This window comes from Musa acuminata, chromosome BXJ1-8 (assembly GCF_036884655.1).
Source record: "Musa acuminata AAA Group cultivar baxijiao chromosome BXJ1-8, Cavendish_Baxijiao_AAA, whole genome shotgun sequence".
NCBI lineage: Eukaryota > Viridiplantae > Streptophyta > Magnoliopsida > Zingiberales > Musaceae > Musa > Musa acuminata.
In genome coordinates this window covers 52,282,136-52,295,855 of record NC_088334.1, presented here as the reverse complement: position 1 = coordinate 52,295,855, position 13,720 = coordinate 52,282,136, and the positions used below count along the sequence as shown (strand labels likewise).

Genomic DNA, 13,720 nt, shown 5'->3' with positions numbered 1-13,720 from the left:
GAGTTATCCTCTCCTGCATTCTCCCCTTCCCCCATGTCTGTGTCAGCCATCACCTGCATCCCTCGTTTCTCGCTTTCCATCACTGCCTATGTGTGCGGCTGCCACCAGCCCTAGCGTTGGTACTTGGTATTCTTCTGCTCCTCCACAGCCTCCTTTCCTCCTCTGTTGCAGCCTTCTCCCCTCATTTTTTTCCATCACCTACTTCACTCCTCTCCTTCTGTGCAGCCGCCTCTCCTCCTCCTTCCCTCCTATCCTTCTGCATCACTGCCTCTCCTCTTCTTCTAGGCCCTCTTCTCCTCCTTCCCTGCTCTGCTGCCTCCTTCTCTTCTAATTTTTCAAGTTTTGGCTGATTTTTCAGCCTTTTCTCACAAACCGGTACATAACAGTGTACCAAGTGTTGCTACACCAATACTGACAGTATATACTGGTCCGACCATGTACTGGTACAGGTCTGATATGAAAATGCATTCCTTGATTAAGAACATATAAATATTAATTCATGGTTTCAATCAGGTCTCCATCTGTGAACTCCAACCAGTATTTGAAATATTGACATTTACCATAATCAAGCAATATTCTTGACAGTCATCATTTTAACTATCTTGTTTTAATTCCACAAACAATATCTTCTTCATCTTTACATTACATCAAAATCACATGCTATACTAGCTCGATGCACAATAACTACATAAATCTCTTTATAACACACAAAATCATTTATTTTGTCCTTTTAATCTTACACTTATCACAAAGATAACTTTAACCTTAAGGAATAGCAAATATGAACAAGCTTAGTTGAACAAATTATAAGAATGGAAAATGGTTTGAGTAGAAATGTTAGCAAGAATAAAAATAACACATCGTTTGTACCATGAGGCCAGTAAAATCATAATAAACTTGCTTCAGGAAGCAATTACCTCCATCGAGAAATTGTCTATCCTATATGGCATAAACCCAGTTTTGTCATCGGATAGAAGAATTAGATGTGTCATAGAATGTCCACTGGGGTTTTTGATCACATTTTCTTTGCTTATTGACACATCAGCATTTTGTACTTCAACTCGAACCATGTTCGATACACCAGTTATATAATTTCTCATTTTCACTTGAGCATCCCCAAGGCAATCTGGAAGGAAGCTGCCTGACCACTGAGAACCAGGTTCACCAAATCGAAGGGCAATGAGTAGTTCTCTGCAGCAGCTTAATGCTCATGAATTAGTATTCAACAAGATATTTTACATGAGGTGCTGAAAGAAAGAAAGTGAAAGCAACATTTTAACAAATACTTTAACAAAAAAGTTATTATTATTATTTTTTGTTGAAGAACTCGAACCACATTAAGATCTTGGAATGAGACTATAAAACCATGAAAAGTTTAAATAGCCATATCTAAAATGCCAAAAAAAGAGCTAACAAACTAAATTCAGTCCGCAGGAGCACACAACAGTTATAAGAATTATAGCTATATATAGATGTTAGAGGCCATAGCATGCAGGATCTTTGACATTGGTCAAAGACAATAATCTTTTTATGCTTTCTCGACAAAATTGCCTTAGATTTTAAAAGTTTAACAGTAATCTTTACCTAATATAAGTGCCAACATGACAAGTGTAAATATAATATGAGCTGCAACTTCCAACAATAATTTTAACTTCTGTCAAGTGGTGAGACCTACAGTTACTTGTCTATAAAGAATTAATATCAAATAGTCATTGGAGAGTGGAGGTCAACAGAACATCACTAAACATACTTCCAATTAACATATAGGAACTTGAGGTGGTAAGGATCCAGAAGTTTATGCTGCATCAATAGACAAGATTTGCATCTATAATGGATATAACATGCTGGAATCAACATGCTTATGAAACAATTTTATGCCATCTTGGATTCTACAAGTCAATGGAGCAGTACATCAGACACTTTTTCCCCCCATACCATGACTCAAATTCCTATTAATTTACCAAATATTATATAACTCCTAGTATGGCTAAGAAGTGGAACGAATGTCCATTTAAGAGGTATTTCACAAACTCTGATTACTAATATTACCTTTTAACAACATCTTGATTGAGTATTTGCATTGAAAAATTTATTAATCTAAAATAACACTGAAAATATACAATGTCTATGAATCAACTGAAAATGACATTAAATTGATGCTTAGATTGTGAATATACACTACCAAACTAACTATATTTCACTTTCGAGAAGTATTCTACATGCAAATCAGAGCATAAGAGACTGGGATACCAGTAAATGGGGTGATTACACTAAAGACAGTAAGTTATATTGTAATACAATAGCAGAAACCTTGATGTATCGGACCAGTGAAGATGAGAATGTTGCCCAATACCCAAATGGTATGAAATGTTAGTTCCCTTTTGTCTGTAAAACAAGTCTTTAGTGCACGCATTACAAATGACATATCTGCAAGGAAAAAAAAAGAGAGATTAACCAGGGTGCATTAAGCTATCAGAAACAAGGTTTTATATACCAGTCCAGTACTGATTTTGACTTATGATAACTGATACGATCTATCGAGCAGTATACCAACTACACATTATTACTGAAATAATTGAAAATTGAGGTTGAGAAATGCACTTTCACATTTTCTTAACCAATATATTGGTAAAAAGTTGTCTGGTAATTTACCAGTACTTGCATGTTGATTAAAAGTACTTAACAAGGAAAAACATATAAAATTTAACAATTGTAAAGAAAGGAATGGTCTATCACCTACAGAAGGCCTTTAATCACAATAAAATATATTAGAGGATAGCAGGAGATTGTTTACATTTTCATGATCATCAAAAAGTACCTATTCACAGAAATATGAATTAACTATGTTCCTAAACATACAAATCTAGTATAGAGAAAAAGCAAACCTTTTTTTGTCTTTTCAACTCCACTAGTAAGCGCTTGCAACATGGTTGCTGCTTATAATGGATTTAATGTCTGTGTGAAGAAGTTACCAATCCAAAGCACATGCAGAATAAGAACCAGTTAGCTGCTTTTGATTCCCATCTGATGATCCTTTGTTAAATTTATGTCATTCATTTAATGAAACTAAGGCTCATTGCCTTTTTCCATCTTGCTACAGCAAATGTTTTATAGATAGCAACCAGAATAAGAATATGGAAGCAACATTAAACTTAAAATATAAATGACATAAAACAAAGAGGTAAAATTTCGATAGCATTTTACTGTGCACCCTATATTACGTCCTATTTTACTTTGCAAATTACCTAGGCTGAAAAGTAATAGCCCTTGTCCTCCCGGACAGCTCTCCAGCAACAGGGACTGATGCAGCAGATATTAAAAATGCGCCAGAAGCAAATGGCTGAGGGACAATGATATTTGTTGACCCACTTTCTGGAACAAGAGAAAATGGTTTTGACCAAGTTTGGTTGTGACTGGTGCTAGATCTGGATTTTGACAATGCAGCGCTCAGCTTTACCAGAAGTTCATTAGCTGGAATACGGACAGTAGGACCATAGATATATGGCTTAGCTTTTCTGCTGCCTCCATCATGCATATAGCCAGCATCCTTTCCAGCTTTCCTTGGCAAATAAGATGGACTGCTTCCAACTTTATGACCTATTTCACTATAATGAGAAACTTCATAAGACACTGAAGATTGATCGCAATCCATTTTTGTAGACACATTGTCCTGTTTTCTGGCCACCAAATTATTATCTAAAAGAAAGGAATCAGAAGATGATATTGACTCGGAAGATATAAGGGCAAGACCATCCTTTCCATCAAGAAGCTGTTTATGCTCAAACTCATAATAACTTGAAGGAATAACAACAGCATTTCCCTTTCCCTCATGGTTGACATCTAAGATGGTGAGAAACAGACTGGTACAATTGTAAAGCAAAAAGGGAACTGACAGGCATATCTCTCTTGCCCCACAAGATGCATCCATTGTTTTATCAAGTGTGACACATACAGAACCTAACATAATTAAAAATTAGGTCAGCCTATATATAAAACATATGTGATCTATCAACAGTATTAAGGCAAACATTTTAAACAATATACTACCACTTGAGTTTTCAGGATAGAACGCCAATTTTTCAGATGAAAAGTAGAAGGAACCATTTAACCTGCCCATAGAAGAGAATGATTCTGCTCGAGGAAACTTTGATGTCACTTGCCTGAATCCTTTCATTTCAAAAGTTAGTACTAGGTCATGTGCAGAATCAACATGATAAACAGAAGCAGTACCGACCTGAAACTAAAGTACTGTCAGAATATAATTATAGAAAATAAAAGTAATATGTTCAAAACTATAGAAAACAGCACAGTATCCAGATAAAATTAATAAAAGCGGCTTATAACCAAACCTCTGAAAGAGAAACAGAATGTGTGACTCCACCAGTTTCTACAATGAAGGATAAACATGTAGGAAGATAATTTTTCACCAACAAAGGAGTACTCAGCCTCACATGGCGTATAACATGTTTCTTTGGAAACTTTGACTTGTTACTTTTGAAGATAAGTTGTTCAGTCTCATGAATATTAATTGATGAATGTTTTTCATCAGCACCTGCTGAACACAGACCATGATCTTGAATAGATATACAACAACGGAATGGATCACTACTAGGATGAGAGGGATAGCACACGAATGATCTCAAATATCCAAGCCTATTTTCTTGAGATAGTATATTTGATAGTGAATGTGCTTCACTCCACAAGTAATGTGTGCCACCTGGATGCCACCTAATTTGGCCAGACTCAGCCAAGTGCAGTGGCAATGGAATCTCTTGCCCTGGAAGTATTGGTCCTAAGACCTAAAACAGAGAAAAGTTAGAAAAAATATCCAGACTTTTCCATTTACAAGTATAGTTTGAAGTTGGAGCAAATTCCTACTAAACTGACTTCCAATGAGAATGAAAGCAGGAACATCAGAATTAAAAGATGAAAAATTTAAATTGGACCAGTACATAGCTATAATGCAAAATTTCTGAATGGAATTAAGTGATTTCAAGAAAAAAAAATTAGAAATTAACCAAAATCATGCAAATTACCCTGAAAACAATAGCATTGATGTACTGTGAGCAGCAGACCCAATTAATCAATATATTTTGCTAGTGACTTGATAACTCATAAAGAAATCATTACCTTAGAAGACACACCAAATGGAATGTCAAAACGTAGCTCCAAGGGCACTGAAGTTGCATTGAAAACTATAACCTGGAGCAGAAAGCAAATTTATTTCTTGCATGAAACAATAAAATAATATCAAACAAATTGCAGTTACTACCGTTGAGTATAGTCTTATAATCTTGCTGTAATGCTGCATAGAAACCTCAAATACGACAGGAACAACTAATCCCTTGCAATGTTCGTTTTTGCACTGCTCCTCAGTCTGCCAACTACATCCTAATATCTTGCCATCTTTTTCTGCTTCAACAAGAATAGAATGCTTACTTTTAGAAAAATTTACCTCAAAATAACTACAGCCCACAAGGTCCATTGACATAGGTCTTGAAGGCCCAGAAGTTCCTTCAAAGTGGATAGACATCATATGATGTGCTATCGCACTCATCTTTTTCTCTATAAGCCTTTCAGAAGAATATGAAGCTCTGCGTTCAAAATATTGTTCATTAAGATTTTCCTCGACATAAATGGGAACAGAAAAACCTGGTTGAACAATATTTCCATCATCTGTAGGAAAGCTGTGGATATTATCCATGTCAACTGAGCCATGGTACACATGATATGCCAGAGGCAAAGATGTGTCATTATGGAGAATGTATGGGGCATATCTTCTTTTACGTATGTCTTCAGTAGTCTGTAATCCCAAGATTCCATGAGTTTCTTGGAAACCATATGCATCAGCAAGATTAGTAGCATCATTAACCACATGATTTAGCCTGAAGATAGCCTGCACAGAACTTCAAGATTAGGAGGAAAAAAGAAACAATAATATGAATGTTGCAGCACAAGAAGTTGAACTGTGATTCCCTAGCCAAAGTATCCAGCCAGAAGGTAATGAAAGACACGACTGATGAACAACTTCCACTCTAAGACACAAAGCAATGAGGAAGATTTTGCATTGTTCTGAACATAAATAAAAAATACATGCAAAAACTCAAATTCAGCAAGAATTGCACTAAAATTTAAAAATATTGCCAAATAGCTAACTCCCTCGCACATCCTAGGTGCCTCATGTAGTAATGATGTAGAAACAAAAAGATAAATTACTAGAACAGTAAATTTGTACCTCAACCAGTGGTTCTGTAATATTAAAATTAAGTAGTTTTGTCGACTTCAAATATACATCAGTAACTGCATATCCATTCAAGATATACCCTTCATATTTTCTTGTCATATTCAACTCAAAACTCCATGGCTCTAGAAAAGGTTCCCACATAACCTACAAAGAATTTACTCATAAAGTATACCAAAATATTATGAATACAACATAAGATGGTAAAACAAGTCTCTTTAATATACCTTATCAATGTTATTGTAGTTAATCAACAGATCAGCAACAGCTGAACCTTCTGTGACATCTTCTGTTTGATTGAACTGTATAAGCATGTTCTTCATTAAGGTCTCCAGAATAGGTCCATGATAGCTCCACTATGTCAAAGATACATGAACTTATATGAGAAACTGAAGCCGTATCAAACATAGTTCTAACAAGATTTAAGTTCATAATTATTAATTGATTTCTACTGCAAGAACTGGACAAGGCTTTTACAACAACAAAGTAATGACCATAGAACTAATGTCAAAATGATCAACCAACTCCATAGTATGATATATGCAAACAATCTAATGTGGAAACATACTTTTGGCACCTATTTGATCAATCACATAGTTGAACACCTACCCATGTGATATGGTCAATTCCCATCCCAAACGCATATAAGCCCATTGATATGGTCACATCCCTTTCCCAGCACCATCCCATCAATGATTGCCAAAATGATGCAAGAATTGTCGCTTAACATTTGTTAAGTTTGTGGGTGTTAGACAAGGTGCATGCGAGAAGAACTTGTGTGTTAATGGTTCCTAATGTAGCCATTACAATTTAAATCATCATACTTTAATATAATAGATATGAATGGCAGGAGAGAGAACTAGGATCTAAATTCTCGTTCATACGAGCCTCCCAGCAACCATGAGAAGTTCAAGAGTCCAATGATATGTGCTGTGCCGGATTGCCTGCTTCATTAAAGGCCAATTAAGTTACATATAAGGAATAGTTCACAGTTCACACATTGGAAACATGCGATTGGCAATCAACCAGATACTCACAATCAACAATGCTTCAATAGACCATACACCTGCGAGGTACCCATAGGTAAACGGAAGGTTCAAAAAACTGGCCACACCGGCACAAATTAACAGGTATTTATCAGTCCAACCAGGAACTAGAACTCAGCCAATTTCGCCTGGACCAGTTTGAAACTGGCCTTTTTAAGTTTTCTTCTTTCTTAAACCGCTCAGCCTGTCAACAGCAGCTTTCCTCTCCTTCCTCCTCTTCATTCTCCTCCTCCTCCTCCACCCCCTCTTCTCTGCCTCTTTCTCTTTGGTTCATGTTGATCAGTACACTGACCATGTGCCAGTATGCTGTTATGTACCAGACCATACCAATCCTGTCAAGGACCAATACAGGTCTCAGTCCAAAAATTGAAACTCATGGCATCCAGCTTGGTTTGCATGGGAGCTTGGTTTGCATGGGTTTGCATTGGTCCAAGTATGGAATAGGACATTGACTAATTCGAACCAGGCTGACATACAGGAGACTAGTCCCATTTTAGCGCTAAATGAGTAGAGTTGAACTGGTTCATGAACCCCTTGTATGCTTAAAGAAGTCATAACTCAGGACTTAGGGACCTCAAAATTGTGGTAGGATCACAGACAAATGGAGAAGTGAGGAGAGGAAGAGACAGTGAAGGTAGACGATACAGCTCAGTGATAGGTGCTACTTAGGTAAATAGGCCGAGGCTACAGGAATTCTTTCTCTAATTTTCCTAATTTATTGCCAGATTTTCCACCCTTTTGGTTTTCTTATTTCTTATTTTATTTGATCAGTACCAGATGGTACTATAATACACCAGCATATTGTGTACCATATAATCTGCCAAGGGACTAGTACAAGCACCAATTCCAAGACTAAAAACCTTGCCATTGGTCTTACCACCAGTTGATCCCAGTAAATACCACAAGTGCTGATAATTAGGTACATCAAAAGACATAAAGGACTAAAGGAGTATATGCAAGCAAAAATGGTCATGTCATTTACATAGGTCTATATTAAAAAAAACAGGGATAGATTAAATAGCTTATATTCCCTTTTTATCTAAGATAAATGGTTGAGTAAGTCCAAAAAATTGAACCAATTGACTGAGTATAATCACATGAAATAGGTTAGCACTTGCTATATTTTATTAGAATAAGTTAGTTATTCAGGCTGAGGTTTTACTACTGGACAGAAGAAAAGAGGTTTAGTTTGAGACTTGTTTGCGCATTTGCATGTAATAGGAGCCTGTACACACAAGGAGAGAAATCCCATAGAACTTGGTCTTGACACGTTATATATTTATTTTCCTAGTCTTTCTTCACAGCAAAGTTGTATCAGAATGTTGTATCAGAATCATTTACCTTTTTTGCCCTCATGGCAAAGTTGTATCAGAATGCGGCCATGCCGTAATACCATGTTGATAAAACATAACATTTCATTGTCAGGCTAACATAGAATGTGCAATTCGAATACTAATCCTAAGAACAAAGTAGTCTTAAACTCTTAATTATGCATTGAATTCTATCATTCCAAGAGTTCAAGGGGTCAAGTGAGCTAAAATTCAAGACAAAATTCTGAAAATTGATCTTTTAAAGTTTTTACTAGGACGGTGATTCTGAACTTTTCAAAATTCTCTCTGATATTTTTCATCTATTGCAGTGACATTTGATAGAGGAAGATGCCTAGCTGATTATTTCATTATGGCCCATGAAATTGTTTACTTTTGTGCCAGGTATGACTTCAAAAGCCTAGTGATGATGCTACACTCTAAGAAAATTTTAATATATAAAAAAATTTTAATATAAAAGGTTGGTATTTCAGTATCTCATCAAAACTAAAGGTTTTGGACCTAACTGAATTAGATGATTGAGATTGAGCTTTTAACTTGCTTAAAATCCTCAATGTAACATTGTATCCTAATAATCAGAAAACAGTTTGTCCTAAAAGCAACCTTGGGTAAAAGGAGATACTATCCTCTCTTCTTTTTGTTCTTGAGGTCTGCACTCAGGTTTCCCACTTTTGACAAGGAGACCGGCTTAATAAGAGAATTATGAACCTTCCCCAATTATTCTGGTGTTCCTTTCTTACAATTTGCTGATGACAATCTTTCGTTCCGTATACTGCAAAAAGAATATCTGGCTAACTTGGAAGTTGAACACCCTTATCTGGCATACTAGGACCTTTTTCATATTGCCTATTCTTTAAGAACTGGAAACTCTACTTCAATTCGATCTTGAAAAAACATCTGGCTAAAATAAGCCTTATGCAACTTTGTTGGAAAAGTCTAATACGATTGTTGGCAAGGATCTTCAACATGACATCCTTTCTTTATAAACCTTGGCCTGTTTCATCTTTTCAATTCTCTGTGATTCTAAATTTGCCATTTCACCTAGAAAATACCATTATATATGACCAACCAATTGAGATAATATGCAAAGCTTCTTAACATTTCCTAAATGGTGACAAATTAAAAAACATGACTGGAAATTGATATGTCCACCTAAAACCAAAAATTTTTAGGTGATTGGCTGTTATGAAAGAATTCATTGTAAGAGTGGGAAGTTCTGATAAGACCCTAAGGTTTTATCATGGAAGAAAGGGGAGAAAATGGGATGATCACTTCGAGGGGATCGACCTCCTAGGGTTAGTCAAAAGACTTAATAATATTTCATTGTCTGCCAAAAAGAAACGATTACATTACTATTTATAGAGTTCTACCTAGAGTCTATCAGGACTTGGACTCTTAATAATAAATAAAATATTAAATAAACCTTTATCCGATTCTAACTGAATTAAACAGACTCAATAAACATTATTCAAAAGCTCAGAAAATGAAAGGATTCTAACAAGTTCCTACTTCCTGCATCATTGAAATGAAAGCCACATCATTTATTATTTCTGTAGGAAAGAAACCATATTCTTTGGGTAAAACTTACATCAGCCTCCAGATAAAGAAAGACCATATAAACATGTAACGTTTTTCTGTTAAATTTGAAAAAAAAAAAAAAAAACCCAATGAATTTACTTGACTATGCAGCAGCATACTAAAATACTTTCTCAACATCAGTGCTGAAACCAACTCACCCTATAGATGGCAACCATTAGAAACAAGTTTCAAATAAGAAAAAAAGTGGTGGCCTACATGATTATTACAGAAAACATGCTTGCAGCTAGAAAAATTGTTGTCATGAATTCATGCATGCTTATACATTAATTTTTGAAAGCTAAGAATATAGTGAAGAACAAAAGAAGATGAAATTTTTTAAAAGAGAATTTATCGGCAAACAAGATATTCACTCCCAAATGAAAAAAGACAACACAAAACATTCCAACTTATGACAGCATTTATGGCCAAGATAAGTGTTCATAGCAGTCATCAAGCTATGCAGTCATATCCAGAAGTTCTCTTGTTATTGTAAACCATATCAGAAATATTTAAGGTACACATTATACATATCTTCAGTCACATCAGAATTCAGAAACTTAAACAAACATGGCCAAGCAACAAATAAGATAGAAAGCCGAAGTTAGATGGCATACCCTTCCATCACTCAAAAGAAGAGAGCCCTTCTTGAAACGGACTTTAAAAGCCAAACAATGGCGAAATATTGGGGATGATGCTGTTTCAGGAACCCGTAACTTATAGCAACTCCAGAAATATAAAACTTGATACGAAACTCCAATGTCTAAAGATTCGATAATAATCTCAGAAGATATATAAACCAACTCCCCTTGCTTTCTGCATAGACTAGCTCCTGCCTTCACCTGAGATACATGCATAAATGGAATGGAAGTGATATCATAATTTTGAACCATCTCTAGTGTAACCCTCATCTTTTCCAAGTTACATTTCAGTTCCACACAACCTTCACATATGATCATCTCACAACTTTTACTATGGACAGTGATCTTCACAAAATTGCAATTCTTTACCTTGAAGGGTGGCATATTTTCCACTAAATTATTGCAGGTATGTTCCTGAGAATTTTTGTTAGCTATTTCAATCATTTCAGAATCTATCAGCTCTCCATCACTTGAGCTAGGTATATGTAATGAAATTGTTATATTCTCTGATTTAAGTTTCCAACTAATATTTTCCTGCACAACATATTCAGATGCAAAACAAGTGGGCGTGGCAGGATCTAAGACAAAATGACACCCGGACTGCGGATCTGCACTGGAAGAAATTGGAGTACTGACCAAGTGTGTTATGTAGAACTGAAGGAGTTCAAAAATATTGTTCCAGTCTGACAAGTGTAACCAAAGATCAAGAGAAGCTACAGTGACCAGAAGTTCAGATTCAGCACTGCAACTGGAGTAATTGAAACAAAGATGGGAAGAACTAGCACCTTCAGGCGTGAAAGATATTAACAGAATATTTCTACTAGAAGAGCGTACAACTACACATGGAATATTCACATCAAGAGATTGTAGCACCTCATTTCTCATTATGGCAGATAGATTAACTTGCATTTCTACATTTGCAACCATCTCAGATGAAGAATCTTCTGCCCTGAAGCGACAGAATGTTAGTGATAGAGTCTTTATGCAACATCTTACACTAACAAAAAATTGGCTTGAGATGTTAAGTGAAACAACATCTTCCTCCTTGATGTTTCTCTTGCATTGCAAAAACTGCATGATATCAGACTTGTACATTTCAGATCTTTTGAGAACCAGTGAAAACTGATCAACAGCATCAATAACAGCTTCAAGTCCATGTATAAGGTGGTCATCTGAACAACATAGGAACAAGCAAATACATAAGAGAATTAATTATGGTAAACAATGGTCTATATATGAAGCATCTAAAGCATAGACATACCCCGAGCAATTAAGTTACAAACACTGACACTCATCATAATCAATAAAGGCACAACAGATTGTGGGGAAACATCTGTTGTGGTAGAAGGTATTCGGATCCATAAATCAGCATCCAGTTGTGTAATGAGAGGGACACTTGTGTTAGACATACATTCATCAAGCTTCAACAGGAAGTTTTTGTCATTCCTGATAAACAAAAGAGACAGTGATGCACTTCTTCCAAACACATTAACAATGTCAACTTTCTCAGAATCCATACATCCTGATATCATGCACTCAAAAGGAATCTCCGTAAAAGAATCTGCTGAACTACTCATTGGGATGAAGCTACAAACTAGTTGGGGAAATCCAAACTGTATACAATACTCATGGTTCTCAAGAGGTAAAAGCACAGTGGAGTCAACCAGTTCAAACTTGTATAACAAATCATTTTGTTCATTCCGAGAATTCTCAAACTCAAGAATTTCATGGCTCAAATGTTCATTTCCATCAAGTATCCAATCAGGCAAAGAAAAATAACCTATCAACAATGCTAGAAACTCAGATGAAATGATGCAACAAACATGCTGAATGCTGATATTTATTTCTGTGATGGGAAGCATCATCTTTATTTTCCCTTTCCTTAGACTAAGATTTACTACAGAGAGATTGCTTGGTGATGATGGTCCCCATAGAAGCTCATGGATGTTGGGACAAGACCATGATGATGAAAGCATTAACCCCTCAATAGATGATACTAAATCCCAACAATCATTTTGACAAAATCTGAAGCAAGATATAGATGTAGGCACTGTAAGTGTTGCCAAAATGCAAGAAGAATCATGAAAATATACTCTAACCCTATTCAGAGAGAATTTCATACTAAAACAATTATTATCAGAATTCATGAATGGTTCAGCCATTCTGCTAGATGTGGGTGAAGTCATAACAGAATCCTTCACTGTTTGCCCTTGCCTGAAATTTAAATTCACACCTTTAGGACATTCATTTTTCTTAGCACACAGATTGTTTAATTCTGGAGCATCAAAGATCATAGAGCCTTCAAGACTGTTTAAGCAACCTGATTTCATAACGGGAACAAATCGGTCTATATCAATTTTGCCAAATATATTATGCTCAATATTGTGATAGTTGGAGAAACCAAACTTAGAAGTCCCATTGTCAATCATTTCCGTGTTACTATCAATCAATCTGAAGGACTTGACAGAAGTGTCAGATGAAGAAGATTGCGCTTTAAGTTTGCTGAAAAACTTCTGCAACAAACCAAAAATTCTAGGATAGATATGGAGATCGACATCGCATAAGCAGAGACTGCATTCCTGCTGAGATGCTTGAGCTTGGTAATGCAACTCGAAGCAACCATGCCTCAGACTTCCACAGGAAGGCAGTTCTGATATGCTGAGATCAACATGGTCAGCACTCGTGTTGATTGTGCCACCTATTTCATTTCTTGTTGAGCATAATGTACTACAATTTGGGCCATCCTTGAAACAACAGTAATCTATTGTCAACATCTTTGTGAGGAACCAAAACTTCATAGAGTCCTCCAGAGCATACCTGCAATTGAGAAGGAAATTCTGTAGATTGGACAAAAAAAATAGAAATACACAGAAATATTAAATGACCAAC

General features: G+C 35.9%; 1 protein-coding gene across 6 annotated transcripts in view; it reads right to left on the bottom strand.

The window, feature by feature from the left end:
* The window catches only part of LOC135586783 (uncharacterized), a 60,894-nt gene that overhangs the window by 8,608 nt on the left and 38,566 nt on the right, over positions 1-13,720 (bottom strand). For 5 of the 6 annotated variants that reach the window (XM_065081126.1, XM_065081131.1, XM_065081130.1 and 2 more), the window contains 11 exons: positions 12,093-13,648; positions 10,808-12,003; positions 6,469-6,597; positions 6,236-6,388; positions 5,273-5,896; positions 5,131-5,202; positions 4,350-4,799; positions 4,048-4,240; positions 3,246-3,957; positions 2,311-2,427; positions 918-1,191 (listed from right to left, as the gene is read on the bottom strand). In XM_065081126.1, the coding sequence (XP_064937198.1) occupies positions 918-1,191; positions 2,311-2,427; positions 3,246-3,957; positions 4,048-4,240; positions 4,350-4,799; positions 5,131-5,202; positions 5,273-5,896; positions 6,236-6,388; positions 6,469-6,597; positions 10,808-12,003; positions 12,093-13,648 (5,476 nt within the window). The remainder of the gene's footprint in view (positions 1-917; positions 1,192-2,310; positions 2,428-3,245; positions 3,958-4,047; positions 4,241-4,349; positions 4,800-5,130; positions 5,203-5,272; positions 5,897-6,235; positions 6,389-6,468; positions 6,598-10,807; positions 12,004-12,092; positions 13,649-13,720) is intronic. The other variant, XM_065081127.1, reaches the window with a different exon arrangement.